Source organism: Scophthalmus maximus, chromosome 17 (genome assembly GCF_022379125.1).
Source record: "Scophthalmus maximus strain ysfricsl-2021 chromosome 17, ASM2237912v1, whole genome shotgun sequence".
Classification (NCBI taxonomy): domain Eukaryota; kingdom Metazoa; phylum Chordata; class Actinopteri; order Pleuronectiformes; family Scophthalmidae; genus Scophthalmus; species Scophthalmus maximus.
In genome coordinates, this window is record NC_061531.1 from 10847186 (window position 1) to 10862767 (window position 15582).

At 43.0% G+C, this 15582-nt stretch overlaps 2 protein-coding genes across 3 annotated transcripts; both read right to left on the reverse strand.

The window, feature by feature from the left end:
* Nucleotides 1-45: 45 nt before the first annotated feature.
* gaa (alpha glucosidase) lies at nt 46-7876 on the reverse strand. Of its 2 annotated transcripts, XM_035615460.2 has the most exons (20): nt 7536-7876; nt 6798-7421; nt 6426-6577; nt 5824-5989; nt 5339-5435; nt 5087-5206; nt 4763-4881; nt 4423-4554; nt 4107-4217; nt 3866-3979; nt 3679-3763; nt 3397-3514; nt 2931-3064; nt 2593-2744; nt 2240-2388; nt 1972-2113; nt 1733-1831; nt 966-1130; nt 705-857; nt 46-519 (listed from the first exon to the last, which is right to left on the reverse strand). In XM_035615460.2, exons 2-20 carry the CDS (start codon nt 7335-7337, stop codon nt 454-456), a joined length of 2814 nt encoding a protein of 937 aa, XP_035471353.2. In that variant the 5' UTR covers nt 7338-7421; nt 7536-7876; the 3' UTR covers nt 46-453. The 2 variants fall into 2 exon arrangements, with proteins under 2 accessions (XP_035471353.2, XP_035471354.2); XM_035615461.2 differs by having other exon boundaries at nt 3679-3733; nt 6798-7876.
* A 146-nt stretch (nt 7877-8022) lies between these two features.
* On the reverse strand, nt 8023-15286 carry samd9l (sterile alpha motif domain containing 9 like). The gene is made up of 3 exons (XM_035615455.2): nt 14911-15286; nt 13522-13589; nt 8023-13366 (listed from the first exon to the last, which is right to left on the reverse strand). The coding sequence occupies exons 2-3, from the start codon at nt 13523-13525 to the stop codon at nt 8739-8741; spliced, it is 4632 nt and encodes a 1543-aa protein (XP_035471348.2). The 5' UTR covers nt 13526-13589; nt 14911-15286; the 3' UTR covers nt 8023-8738.
* Between the last annotated feature and the right edge of the window lie 296 nt (nt 15287-15582).

Sequence of the window (15582 nt, forward strand, 5' to 3'; positions counted from 1 at the left end):
ATGTCTGTGACTCATTGTGGGCAAACGGAATCATCAGATTCAGTGTAAATGCAGACAAATTATTATTTATTTTTTTCCACCAGTTTATTTCGGCAATGGAACTAAGACATAAACATGATTTTTTTTAAATACGAAGGATTTAAAAAAAATGTAAAAACTATATACATTCGCAAGGCATTAAACCAAGCTGATTCAGTGTAGCAGTTGGCAGTAAAAATGGCTTCACATCAAGATGATGGCTCCCAGGGTTCGATGTTAACAGACCTGCTGACAAAGGCCCACAATCTGGCAAATGACAAAGAGCAAATGTAAGGTGCATACTGAGCTCTGGGGGGGTTGGGAGAGATCAAGGAAAGGAGCTGGTGTCAGTGCATAGAAATGCAGCTATTGTTTTCAGCGGCTAGGCACAATGCTAAGTCTCCCGAAGGCCTATGAGCAACAGTGTTGTGTGCATCAGAGAGCCCACTGGACTGTAAACACCTTCGACATGGGCAAGGCCAGGTTGGTCACTGTCAAAAGCTGTGGGAAGAGAGGGACAGATAAACCACTTCAGGCTGACAGAACAGCTGGATTTTCAGACAAATAGACCTGATGTAGTAGAGGACAGACATATGACATGTTTAAAAGACACGGCAAACACATTATGTCATGAGAGAATGACATAATTATCTTTCTACGGAGAACGAACATCACAGGAGTCTCACCTTGGTGTCACTGTAGAACATGAAATCATTGACTTTCTCTCCATTGGCCAATACATAGCTGGGAGGTGAGGGCACCCCAAACACCTGCAGCCCTCGCAGCACCAGACCGTCCAGGGCCGCGTTCAGCCTCAGAGGATCACTCACAATCTGACACTGAAATGGAAGCAGTCAGTAAGTAAGCAAACAGTCTTCTGACTTAAGTTGTGCAGGAGTAGAATGCAAACCATTGCTTATCAGACATTCAATAGGTCTCCTCCCTACCTGTCCAGCAATGAAGGTGACGTAACAATAATTTCCCATTTTGTAGGTGTCAAGACTGTCGCCGTCGTCCCAGAACAAGTCGCCCCAGGCCCAGCCATCTGCTGACAGCGCCACCGTCAGGAAGAAAGGGTTTCTGCGTGAGGCTGTGGTCGTCAGAGCAGGATCCTTCACAAGAAAAGGCAGGTTGAAGAAAAAGAAAACAGCATATTACAGAATAAACACTCTTCCATCCGGAGTAGTTCAGTTGGTTTTTCCACTTTGGGACATCAGTCAGGTTGTCACAGCACAACAATCAATAGAAAATGTGATTACACCCAAGCTCAGGTTAGCGCTTAAATGAACTTGTAACAATTGTGTTTACGAAGATGCAAATGTCTTGAGAATTTCTTTCACTCTGCAAAATAATTGTTGAACAGCGTTAAAAAAAGTGGTTGTTATGCAACTAGATCTTATCCAGAGATCTATATTAATTAGACCTGGATTTCCAATGTTCTGCCAAGAAACTATATTGTTTCATAAAAAAGTGAACTGACATACTGTACCGATTAAGAGTAGAGTGCACAGTTACCATTGTTCACTGCTTGTTTATTTTATAGCAGCATCAAACACGATTCTGCTAATTAGAAGTAAAAAAAACAATACATAAGCATGAGGTTGAAGTCCTTGTTTCACCTGTTTCAATATTGTGACTTTCCTCCAACCTCAAATATTGTATAAATAATTCAAGTGCTACATTTTGTCTCTAACTGAACAGTGCAGACACCCACCTGCTGCGGGATAATGTGTCCCTCCCTCAAATGTACGTTGATCATGTCCAGAGGGGCTGGCAGCTGCATGTACTGACCGTTACTGTAGAAAGGTTCACCCTAGAGAGCAAAACACAACAGAACGGACCCCAAAGTGAAACTGATGGAACATTTGTGGTGAACCCAAGCCTAAAGAACATACCGTGGTTGCCAGTGGTATTGTGAGTGAAATTAAGATTGAATAGGGTTGAGAGACTCACATTGTGCAAGTTGTACCAAGTGCCGAGGGGCAGGTAGGCAGCCAGTCCTCCTGACCCTTGCTCTAAAACTGGGCTAATGAGAAGTGAACTCCCCCACAAGAACTGCCGGTCTATGGTCTGACAGTTAGGGTCAGTGGGAAACCTAAAAGGAAACAAATATACTGGGTACATAAATACGCCCTGTGTTAATCTGTTAACAGTACATATGACAATGAGAGCAGAAAAGAAAATAAAGGAAAGAGAAAAAGAGGGGGAAAAAAAAACATACTCCATGAAGAGAGGTCTGGCCACCGTGTCAGCAGAGGTGTGGGCATGATAAAAGAGTGTATAGAGGAAAGGGAGAAGAGAGTATCGAAGGTTCAATGCACTCCGCATGGCAGCCTGGGCCGTCTTCCCAAATACATAGGGCTCCTGAGGCTGAAGGACACAGACACACAAAAACAGACAGACAATGAGAAGAGATAGAGTTACCTCTATTCATAATACATGGAAATAGAGGCAGAGGCTTGCTCTAAACATGCATGTTTAGAGCCTCCACTTCACCTCCACTTCTTCATAAAAAAACCTGGCTGTTGCTGTACAAACTCAGAGAAATGCACAAAACAAGTGTCTTCCTCTCACAGCATTGGGCTTGTCATTGTGGTTCCTCATAAACGGGTAGAAGGCCCCAAGCTGCATCCATCGTACACACAGCTCCTCAGTGGTGTCGCCTTCAAAGCCACAGATGTCTGCCCCCACCAGAGGCACCCCGAACAGGCTGAAATGCAGCATCGCTGAGAGAAGATAATATACACATACATATGGTTTGGGTAAATCTTTTATCCTAGCAAGTCCATCAAAAAAAACAAAAACAAAAGCCAAAATCCCAGAACTGAACATATTTTGAACCCAACATAGTGTAATTTCATTTCAGGCAGTGGACTTCGCACACAGACCTTTCAGAAACTACATCTCCTCACCAGGTATGGAGTATCGGAGCTGCTCCCAGTCACTCCTGACATCACCTGTCCACACTCCGGAGAAGCGTCCAATGCCAGGATAAGAAGAGCGAGACAGGACAAAGGGCCTCTTCCCTCGCACCTTCATGAGAGCTCTAAGATCGGCAACCAACCCCAGATCAAATATACATATATATCTATATATCTCAAAGCCAGTCTGACCTTCTATTGTTTTTTAGATGTTAATGTTACTGGATACTGAATAAACATATGATGACCAATGCACCAGGAACCAAATATGTCAATGCCACTACTATTTCATTCATTAGACTAGGTAGTAAAAACATTCATGATTTCTCTGTCATCTGATGTCACATGATTTGTCTTTACTTTTTGTTACAATGGTTTGTTATCACTGTCCCCTGAAGCCGACTAATTTACTTATTGATTAATTCTATTTCGCTATTCAAAAACTGCATGGTCTAACCTGTTGGTGGCGTACGCTTCTGTCAGTCCGTACATATTGTGCAGGTTGTAGTGAGTAGACAGCCTCTGCTGAGCTGACATGCACAGTGTCCCAGAGTTCAACTGGCCCCCGACCACTCCTGTTAGTATAAAGAGTCAGAGAGACACAGTTGTGTATCCATAGTCATTTACCCCGTGTCTTGTACAACACCCAAATACTGCTGACTTTAATATATGAATTGACAATAAATGTAAAACCAATACTATTTGATGACAACTTGCAACACTGATCCGGTACGCTTACTGGGTGTGTAGGGCGGGTTCTCAAGATCACTGTCAGGACAGCCCTCCACTGAGCCCTGCACAAAACTGGCTGGTTCATTCATATCCTGGGCGGAGCAGGGTAGATAAGGACATACCTCAAATCTTATGTCTTTATCATTCTATCTGTGTCTAAAGAACACATGCCCTGTGTGTCAACACATACTCACAATCCACAGTCCATCCACAGGCACTTTAGAATGAAAATCTCTGATGCAGTCCTCCCACCACTGTCGGGTCTCTGCGTTGGTGAAGTCAGGGAAGGCTGTTGGGCCAGGCCAGACCTAGATACACAGTATGGGAATGTGCATGAAAACCTCACATACCCAGGTTAAAGTTTATACGCAAACTGTACACACTTGACAACAGGACAGAAAAGCATACATCCCTAGAAAAAAAAAGAGGCCTAACCTTCCCGATCAGGGTGTGGCCTGTAACATTTTTAATGAAGACGTCTCGTTTCAGTCCATCATCAAAGGGAGGGTAAGTCCCAGGGGGACTGGTGCTGCTGATCCCTGGGTCCTGGGACAGAAACCAGGAGTCACATGTTAAGACCCTTTGCTGCCATCTACTGGAGATATATTGTTATTTTCAACTGAGGATGTACATTGCTGATGTAATGTGTGCTTGTGTTTTTTGTTCTTTTTGTATCAAAATACAGAAATATTTACTGATAGTTACACCAGGGTCGTCAGTTTGTGAGGTTGAAACTCAAGGAATGTCACACCAGAATGAGGATGTACTTCATGCCTCTCTTGTGGAACTCTTCCACCATCTCTGGGAGGTCCCCAAATCGCCAGGGGTCAAAAGTGAAAATCCTGCGCTCATCTGCATAATCCAGATCATTCCACTGCACATCCTGATGTTGAAGAAAGTCGAATAAAATCAGAGATAAAGTCATTTTATGAGGAGTCTAATAGCATTAAAAAAATTGTGTGAAGGTCTGTGGATGTCACAGAAATTTGTGTTGACAACGTTGAATTTAACACACTCTCTCTGATTTTGGCACAATCTGCATACTAATGACACACAGGACAAAAGGATAATATGTTGTAAATGTCATTTACCAATGGAAAGTTGGCATTGTGCATGAGTTGTGCAACCTTGCGGGTTATATTAGTGGTCGTGTAACCCCAGCGACACAGGTGAAAGCCCAGTGACCAATAGGGGGGCATCATGGGATAGCCTGTGGACAAATAAGCGACAACACCAAACACAAATAGTAATCCACTTTACTAGGTTTTGGTTGGGCGCTTCTTTAAATATATACACATCGACATGCTTTTACAGATTTTCTACATGAAAACTGATATGTACAATATATATATATATGTCTGTAGCTGTTGCAGCATGTAAATGTATTTTTGAATGTCAAAACTTAACAGACGTACCAATGACCTGGAGATACTGTCGTATAACACTTTGAGGGTCAGGACCCAGGAAAATATACAGGTCCAGGATTCCTCCCGTGGACACCCAGGTGAGAGCGGGGGTCGGCTGCAACATCACCTCTGCAGAGGAATTAAGGAAGACACTCAGCAACAATTAGCATCTTCGCATCATAGAAAAAACTCATGTTCTGTGGAAAATGATTGAAAAATAATGGCTGCTGTATGCGTCTTAGGGAACTAATTGTGCTGTACCAATTGCATTACTGTTGAGAAGGAAAACACCATGTGCCAGGCCATCCTCCTCCTGTACTATGTAGAATGGGTGGGAGCCGTACAGGTTAGCATCAGCCTGCAAATAAACAACAGTCACAACTTCAACACAAAACAGGAAAAAAAGGAGGAAGTGAAAAAAAGCATAATATGGACTGTTCTACAGAGACAACTTGATAAGAAAGTCCAGCTACTTGCAACCCCTTGTCAAAGATCATATGTCTGTAAGTTGTGTGAGATCAAACAAATAGCAATGTTCCCTTCTAAGATTCCATTAAAATTTTGTTTTAATTTGGTTAAACTTTCCTGTATTTCACCGATAGTAGAAAAAATCTAGTATTGGTATATCTAGTATTTTTTCTATTTGTTATCTCATTGATTACGTCTTCATCCTAGTGTATATATTTTTCTTGTGACTGCTTGAGGGGCCCTGAGCCTCACATTGAGAACCAGTGCAATCGACTCACATGAGGGGCCATGTCTCTGTTCCAGAGAGTCAGAGTGGTCCAGTTAAGGTCCAGGAGGAGGTCGGTGTAATGCTCCCCAAGGCCTGAGACCAGGGAAGAGGCCAGTGTGGTTGACAGCTGCAGGTACTGGTCAGCAAACAGCAGAGGAGCCACAGTGGTGTTCATACTGAACAGGGAGGACACAGAGGACAATCGCGTACTACATGATGAGCTTGACAAAGAAAATCATATCATGATTGGCAAAATACTCTAAATGCTTATTTGTGAAATAGAAATATACATATATATACACATGATAACATAAAATAAATGAATGTATTTAAATGAATCAAAGAAAAGTTGAAAAAAAGGAAAAGCTACAAATGTGGCTGCAACATACTAATGAACGTTCAGGGCACTATCTCAAATTACATGATACAAACGAGTTTCCGTGTCACACATATTACAAATCATACGCAGAGAAAGTAGTAAATGAAAAAAACTAAACAAACAAAAAGCACAAAGGAATGGCATCGGGCTGTGAGTATATCGGTGAGGCTACACGTTAATGCGATACCATCAACAACAACAAAAAGCATGTGATAGAGATGAACAGTTCTCACATCACTTTTCCATTGGATCTACGTCGCACTATGAACCCAAAAGGGTCAGACTGGTACTCAGCGGTGTAGAGGGCATCATGGGCGTCATCTTCGCTCGGAGGAACACCAGCCGGGAGCTTGACTTCATATCGCTGAGATGACGGGTCCTTCAACTGGAGGGGAAACAGTCGGTTCAGTCTTGTTCCATTGGAACCCTAGTGAACTCTTTGTATAAAAGTAAAGGGTCTAATCTCTTGTTCAGAGACGTATGAATGAATAAAAGAAGCACTCATCATGATTTTCTGTACACCTGTTTTTCCTCTCGGATATTTTGGAATCTGTGCATCTGATTTGAATGCTGTCGAGGGAAAAACCAGAGTATTAGCTACTCACGGTGAGGCGCAAACAGCCCGCAGCCTCCTCCGAGAGATCCAGGCTGAGAGTGGAGACGTCTCTGGGGAGATAGGAGGGCTTGGCACGGGTCAGGGTGGCAACCTGGCCTCTCCTGGTGGGAGTGAGGGGACCCATTTTGTAGCCAGGGTACAAACTGGGGTAGAAGCACCAAGGTGGTCCTGATGCAGAGGAAGGCAGGGGGGCGTAGCAGCATCCCCTTTCCTCACACTGTCTCTGGCTGAGAGCCCTGTCCCTCGCACAGTCGAACCGACCTTCTGGGGCCATGGTGCATTTATCATCTCTGTGTTTATTAGTGTCTTGGGAGTTGTCAGGGAGGCTTCTCTCCGACACCACGGACTCCTTCTGGGGTTTGGCTGGATGATTATTGACTAGCCTGTCATGTGCTATGATCTCATTCTGCTTAGCATGGACCGGCCCGATCGGTTCGATCGTTTCATGGACTGACAAGTGGTCGATGTGGAAACATATCGACAAAGAACATGCGAGGACAACAGCTACTATGAATGTAGACCGACTCATCGTGGGGGCACTCGAGTTGAGCTCTGCAGCACGCACCTTGCGCCTTGTACGGTGAAGACATTCAACAGAGGAGTCACGCTGTGGCTGTAACAGAAGCCACCGTTAAACACAAAGCTAAGGAAAATGGTCCGCACTTGCAGTGGTCATTTTTGTGAATGCGGAACTGAGTTTCGTTGGCTCGATCGAAGAGTGATTTACCTTAGCTAGCTGTTAGCTCCGAGTTAGCAATGACACAGCTGCAGAGCGGAGTATATATTTAGCAGTTCCCTCCAAATAAACTATCTGCGGGCAGTGGTAGACAACCAACCCGTTGTGTTAAAAGGCTGCAGAGCAAATAATACTTTAGATAAATTACTGTACAGCGACATCACATGTCTGCAAAAGCAAAACACAGGTCAACGATAATCTACGGCAAGCAACGTGGGACAAAAACACTCAAACCCACAGGTGCGGGGGAAATAAACCACCAAACAAGATCAAGATCGAATGATATGAATAATCATTTTCTAATTTCTGACTAAAATATATATCACATATTTTGTGTTGCTCAGTCCCCTGATGTTCATTTAAAACATATACAGCCATTGGATTGGTTTGATATTATATTCTTAGTTTATTACCTATTATCTTACAATAGTTTTGGTTCATTTTATAATTCATGATTTTGTGCAATCACACAATATGCTCAATTGTCCAACAGGCTTTATTTAGTTTCATGTCGAAGAAAAGGTTTCCATTGCTTGTGTAAAAAAACATTTAATATCTATTCAAACAGGTTCCAACAACATTTTCCCTTTGTGTAACCAATATGTATATACCTTCCAAATGTACAAAGTTTTGTTCTTCGGCTTTTAATGCATCTTTTGCTAAAACACTGATTCGATTCCCATCAAAATTATTTTGTGTGTAAGCCATCTGAACAGATGTGAACTACAAACCATCTCAACTGCATCTACAAATAATCAAAAATAACACTTCTATACTGAGATCTAAAAAGAGACATGGATATTTCTATTCAGCCACAAAGCAGCAAGTCCTGTTTAAATTGTTATTCTCTTCCAGAGTGTGAAAGTATATACTGTTAATGAACATACCTTTTCTAAACAAAGACTGACAAATATTTGTTATGAATACTGTGTTTTTGAGTACACACACGTGCATGCAAGTACAAGAGAGGAAACATGCAAAAGTCGATCAAACCATCATATATCTTACTAAACAATGCAATGCCAATATCCAGGTGCCCCAACATTTTTAGTTTACAAGAAATTCCCTGCTTGATGAATTGACAAAGAAAAGCTTGTCAGTTCTTTGTCACTTTCTTTGTCAGACATAATCTTTCTCCTGATAATGAGGTGGAATAGTTGGCCCGTGCAAGTGAGTTTGTCCTCGACAAGGATCCTACTTTACAACAATGTTGCAGGCAACTGGGCCCCTGAAGGTGAACCCCAGATAGAAGATGATGTTTTCATTGCTATGAGGCACTGAAGGTACATGAAGAGGGAGTATGCTGAACTTCTTTCTCTGAGGGCCCTCGAGGTACACGACCCCATCTTCTGTCCAGCCAGAAACGCGTTTTAACATCATGGCAATCTCAGGCTTCTTCCATGCCTCACCCTTAAACCACTTCATGCGTTTCTCAGAGACGGAGAACAGCTTTGTGACTCTCTCAAACTTTCTCTTGTGGACAAATTTATCCAATCCATTCCCACTGCCCAGGAAAAAATGTGTGTAAAGTCTTCTTTTCCTCTGAGGAATGTCCTTCATCTTGGTCCAGTAGCCTTTCTCCATGTGCTCAACAGCTGACTGGACAATTTCATATTTGCTTTCTCTCTCTTCATTTGTGTCATTATCCTCTGGCCAAAATAGTAAAGTGAGCAGGAACAGGGCACCTGACAAGCATTTCTTTTTGTCAACTGGGAACTGATGACAAAGGGCTTGAAGAGCTTTAAGCGGAGCGACTTTTGGAGCCTGTGGTGACAAGCAGTTCAGAGTAATGTGGCCCACTATGTAGTTTACAATATCCCTCTGGCTAAAGTTTGCCTTTATTGGATTGCTGGGGTAGAGAGACAGGATGTCCTCTAGAATACGTACTGCATCCTTCTGGTCACTGAGCTTGGAGAGGATGGATGTAACGTTACCCCCGCCAAGATGATAGATGATCATGCGTTTCTGTACAGGAGTGAGATTGGTTGGGATTGATTGCCCAGATTGTAGAAATGGATTACAATAAGCTTCACTGAAGTACTTCCCGAACTCAGAGGATCTTTTTGCTAACCATTTCAGTGGGTGGCTTATCTTCTCCTCGGGACTTTGAGGAATCTCTTCTTCACCTGCACCAATGTCTGTCTGGAAGTAACTGAGGTCTTCTGAAATCCAATCCAACGCATCTTGCAATATCTTGTGAAGTTTTTTCAAACGACCATGAAATGGTTCCCAGTCATCTTGAATTTCCTCTGGAATGTAATCTGTTAACAGGTACTTCATACATTCCTCATGGCCTTTGGCTCCATTTGCAAACACTTGCAGTGAAGAGATCAGTTTGAGTAGGCCACATCCAACTTCAACTTCGGCAAAATATCCTGAACTGTTGACGTTTCCCATATCTGCGTCAGCTGCTCTCACACATTCTTCAAAACACTCCAGGGCTTTGAGTGCAGTCTCCACACCATCTGCTGTAGTTTGGGCTGTGATTAATGTACTGCCATTTTCAATGGCTTTGCATTTGGCTTGGAACCATTTTCTGTACACCTGCCCTTTAGTGTCAAGTATGTATGAGTTGTTGGGCAGCTGTTTAGCGGCTGTCTCTGCCCAGTGTTTTGCCTCTTTAAACTTTTCATAAGTATAATGAAGACGAGCAAGTTGTTGTGCAAAGAATGGATCTTTATGGAAACGCTCAAAGGCCTCCTTGAGTAACTCGATTGCTTTGTCTGGGCTTTTCTCCTTTTCACACACATGCTCAATCAGAGGAGAGAAAAAACTATCATATTTATCTCCCTTGCTTATTCTGGATCTCCTTATGAAAAGTGCTCTCAAGAATGACAGATATTCATCCCTTCCAAATCTGTGCTCAAAAAGCACATCCTCGCTGAGCAATTTCATTGCCAAACTGCTGTGGGTCTGTTGATTTCCCAGAAGTTGTTGGAGAATTTCCTTTGCAACGAGAGGGTGAATGATTCTGATCGATTTGATGTGAGTCTTGTCATCGTTAAGGTGCAAGAAGACTAATTTTGCCTGATCGCTGAGTGATCTTTCAAACTCATGCTGGCGAAACCTTTCCATGTACATTTTCAAAGCTAGCAAAGCTTCGCAGTGGGACTGAGAGATGAAAGAGTTTTGAACATAGGTGTTTAGTAGCGCTACATATTGAATGAGGCGTGTGACAGTAGAGTGATGGTCGATGTCTTCGAGCAAATGTGTCACAAAATGTTGAACATACTCATCAGTGAACTCTTCACTCATCAGAACAAAGGTCAGGATGAACTGAGGCTCATATCTTTCTTCAAGCACCTCTCGTTTCCCAACAAACTTTCTCTTCTCTTCATCAGACAGTTTGTGAGTGACAGACACATTCTGTAATGGAGACTCCTTGCATTTCCTCTCTGGATCATGGGATCGCCTGCAGCTCAACAAAATAAAGCATAGTGTTCCATTCTGGATTCTTTTGCTGTTACTTGCAACCTCTAGTTCATTCCTGAGATCATCTAGATATTCTTTGTCTGAGTCTTCGATGAGGAGCAGCACAGGAAGACACCTCTGTGGATCACTTTCTTCATATTCTCTTAGGTCAACTGCATGCTGCGCAACAACAGCGGCCGAGTTTGAAGGCTTCACAACTGCACACCTTAGTTCTTTCCTGTTATTCCACAACACTTGTCTGGCCACAGTACTTCCACCACTCCCTGGATGATGGTAGATGTTTATACTACTCACTGGAGTCTGATCTGTGGTGCATCTCATTACATCCTTGAGAAGTTTGGAAACCTCTTCATAAGCATCTCGTTCAATTACCTCTCCGACATACTTGTGTTCAGCAAGCCAAAAATTCAACCAGGTCACTCTCCCACCACGGTAGAACTGTTGTTCAATGTTTGTTTTCTCCTCATTGATGAAGTCTTTGGTTGTTTCTTCACAATGATTGACTGTAAGAATTTCTAGAGACACCATCTCTTCCTCTTTGTTTGTTTCAAGAGGACAAATCCCTTTCACAAAGACTGGCAAGTGTTTTGTGGCACAAGCTTTAACAGGTTGTATTTTCTGCACCGTTGCATTAACGTGACTCATTTTCATGCCAACAATACTGAAATTGTTCACTGTTTCTGTTCCACACGATCCCTCTGCAAAGCTTTGCCATTTCTGGAAGTTGTTCTTGGATTCACAGATGCAAATGATGTCTTCATGGCCTTCCATGTCTGTGAAAAACTCATAAAAGGTGTGCAAGAGTGGTTTCTCGACCGGTGATGTGAGAAGAAAAATGACCTGGAATGTCCCTTTTGGCAAGATTTGCTTACAAATCAAAGACACAGATTCCCTTAAGAAGGTCATTTTTGTCTTTATCCAAGTCATTTCGTCACATGACGTTTCATTTCCTTTGAAGTCAGAACGGCCATTACAGAAAATCCAGCTGGTTTGCTCAAACAGATGCAGATTGCTTATGAATTCATTGATGCTTGTGTCACTGGACATCCGGTAGCTCTGCAGAGAATGCATGTTTGCAGCATGATGCTGAAGGTATCTGCTGCAAAGACCTGATACCTTTGAATCTGGGTCAAAGTCAAACACGCAGAAAATCTTCATGTTGTGCAGCCAGTCAGTGTTGCGAAGATCATCAGGTTTGAATTTGTTTGTGACGAATATGAACCATTTCTCCTTGTCAATGAACTTCTTCCCACTGGCCATTAGCATTGCGAGTTTCCTTCCGAGGTCTTGGCAGAACTCTGGAGCACTGTGGAACTGATTTCTCTCTGCTTCATCTCTCAGAGCATCACGATCCTTGACTCGCTGGAAGAAATCACTTAAGTCTACGTCTTTCACTGGCTCTGTTTTTGAACCCACCCGTCGCAGAACTGTTTCCTTCTCAAATTCTACCTTGTTGGCTGACTCTTTGAAGTTTGGCAGGCGAACTGCATAAACCTTGCTCTTAACAATACTGATTGAAGGTACAATGTCAACCTCCACCACATACATCTTTTCTGTACTTTCACGATCCATGACCTCAATGAATCTTGGTGGCCGCACACACTGGCGTACATGTTCTTTGTCAGACGAGAAACATCTTTCAATGTAGTCCAAAGCATCAACATACATGTCCTTATCTTTTACAGGGATGCCAATTACCTCACCATGCACATATTCTGCATCTTCCTTGCTGTCCTTCACGCCGAAGTGAATTGTGCCATTTGATCTGATATTCATGCAGCCAGTTGCAAATTTAAGAACCTCTCTGGCAAACTTAGCTTGAAGTCTTGTGCGATCCAATTCAACAGCTACAGCAAGAGACTTGTATTCATGGCAAGGAGATATCAAATCAAAAGCACCCGATTCTGGTTGAAGGACTCTGTGCTTTACATATATGAAATTTATATCTTCCTGATCAAATGGTCGTGGTTTGCAGTCCTCCTTTGAAGTCAATGTGCACTGTTTCTGAGCAGTTTGTCTCTCCTCTAAGACATCTTTCTCTCCCAATAGAACCTGGGCTGAAGGAGCAGCACTTGCTGCAAGACATTTAACAGATTTTGGATTTTTCTGCTCAAACTCAGTTTTATTGGCACCGGTGGGCTTTTTCTTCTCCTGGGATTTTTTCTGGGAGTTGAGGAGCTCATCTCTCTTTTGAATAATCAAATGAGCAGGGCCTGATCTCATGCCAATCTTTGTCTTCAAAAAGTCATCATCGAGAGTAAGAAGAATTTGTCCATCTACTTCTTCCTCAAAGAGCTTTTTTATATACGGCTCCTTCACTCCAATGGAGTTTAGCCAGGTGCTCACTTGAGATTCAGTCCATTTCTCGGGAGACTGTCCAAGTTCGACAGCTGAATAGTGAGAAGACACAAAAAAAGAGGTTTGCTTCATGTTAATTGTACCCAAGGCTCAAATTTAAACTAAAGAGTTTAGAAATTCAAAAGAGAAGAAAAATCACAAGATAAATTTCCCTCCACACACCTCGACGAACTGCCACTCCACTCACCCATTATTGTCTTTCTGTTTTCAACACATTATCAACATTGGTGATTTCTTAGCATCTTCAACTTCCCCCTGTAAAAGAAGATGTAGTTATAATTAGTCCATTATCATGATGCATACAGATGAACTGGCTAACAGGCGGTCTTTAAATTGATAAGCCTTGATGGTGAAATTTATCAAACTGTAATGACAGATTTAGTTCAGTTTATCCCTACTGATACAGCCACTGTTCTGAGAACCTGCCACACCGAACTCAGTTACTTTACATCCCTCAATGAAATGGGACCAATAATGAGACAAATAAGACTATCAGTATTTTAGAGTTAAAACATACTGTACAGTACGTTCACCTTAACACCAATTATTTTTCATAAGGATCCCAATAATAAACAAACTTGGCGATGCGCTCCGGTGGACAAACTAAGTAATGGTGACAACCTTCCTAATTACCTCAAATATCTTTGGCATTTCTGTACAGAGATTTCAGAAATCAGAAATTACTCATTGGGGATCGGCTATAGTGAGCTTGAACCTTGCCTCAGTCCTTTGTTTCACGTCACCTGCGGGGTGTGGCTGCAGAGCACTGCAACTGTGGCACTTTGTATAGAAGTGAAACAAATGACATTTTTTATGTGGAGGGAAGGAAAACATTTTCTGAGCTTGCAGTTCAAACAGAACAAATGTTTGATACAACATAGCTAATACATAATCAATATTTAAGGGTAAAGGTGATGAGGGCATGTGATGATTATATGATATGTTTTTGGGTCATTTGGGAGCCGGGGAGAACACTGACATGTCTCATCATAGGGTGATATGAGGAATGTAGTGATTGTTCCATTAGTGAACATGAAACTTTGTCCAGGTTAATCTACACATGTAAAAAGCCTTGAAATCTTCTTCCTCTTTTTCTTTTAACAGAACAGTTGGTTTCCAACAGCATTAACGCAACGGTGGCTCGACGAAGTCCCTTAACTTCCGCGTTGCGTTCAAAGCCTGGCGCTCAGCGTCTGTCTCTGGAAGACGAAACTGTCTGGTCACCATCACACTGGAGCGAAACCCCCCTGGCAACCACAGGCGTCACATTCGACGCCATAGAAACGATGCAAAAACGCAAACTTTCTCCGCGGACGGTGGCTGCAGCTACAACGCCCCACCGCCCCCCAATCTCCGTCATGTAATGTAACAAAAATAATAATTCAAATTAAAAAAAAAAGACATTTAAACTGCCATGACACGTCGTATGTGGTGGGCTGTGTGAACCCGTTCACCGGGTGTGACCGACGATGCCCTCCACTTTGCGCTAATGAAGTCGTTGGTCGAGCACGATTAGCCAGCTACGTCACGAATGAGGCGCAGCGCAGGAATTCGAAGCGGTGGTCGTTGCTCTTACCGTATGGATGAACAAAGTCGGGAGTCAGACGATGTGGCTTTTCGTTTCCCCGTCAGAAGGACCGGTCGGTCGGTCGCTCGGTCGGTCGGTTCTTCGGGTGCAGCCTGTCCTCGGTGAGTCTCCCTGGCAGTCCGGGGCAGGTCTGGAGCCGGACAGCGTCCACCGCCTCTCTTTGCCGCCTCTGCTTTCGTTTCTGAGGAAAAGCAAACCCCCCTCGTGCACGCGCTTTGTGCACGAGCATGTCATCTGAGCTGGGTGACGGGGGCATTTCCCCCTTAGACCAGTGAGACCATCGTTGTGGAGGACTCAACGGGACATCTCCAGCTATGAACTCGACCTTCATCACTCGTTATATTGTCTATTCCCTAAGCCATGGAGTTTCTCTTTAACTTTGTATGAAACGTAATCGTTCTCTGAGTGACGTCACCGCCGTGGTACGAGACCGCCACCCGCGGTCACGTGTCTCGGGAAGGAGGATTCTGTCTGGGAAGTTTGTTCAATGTGAAACAAATTATAGACAAAACTGAATACATTGCACAAAGGCGACTCTTCTTTTTCCGCACATATTTAGATTTTGTGGTTATTGGTCAATTATTGGTCTCTTTAAGGGCAATTTATATTCATATCTACAACTACAACAGGTTTCTTCAAGGTATTTTAAGTTTTAAAGTC

Bases quoted from the DNA above. Each gene is read 5' to 3' on its own strand.
- gaa (XM_035615460.2), bottom strand. From the start codon at position 7,337: ATGAGTCGGTCTACATTCATAGTAGCTGTTGTCCTCGCATGTTCTTTG. The intron at 4,882-5,086 runs GTACGTCTGTTA...ATTTGTCCACAG, and splicing joins ACAGTATCTCCAGGTCATTG to GCTATCCCATGATGCCCCCC. The intron at 4,218-4,422 runs GTGTGACATTCC...TTTCTGTCCCAG, and splicing joins TGAAGTACATCCTCATTCTG to GACCCAGGGATCAGCAGCAC.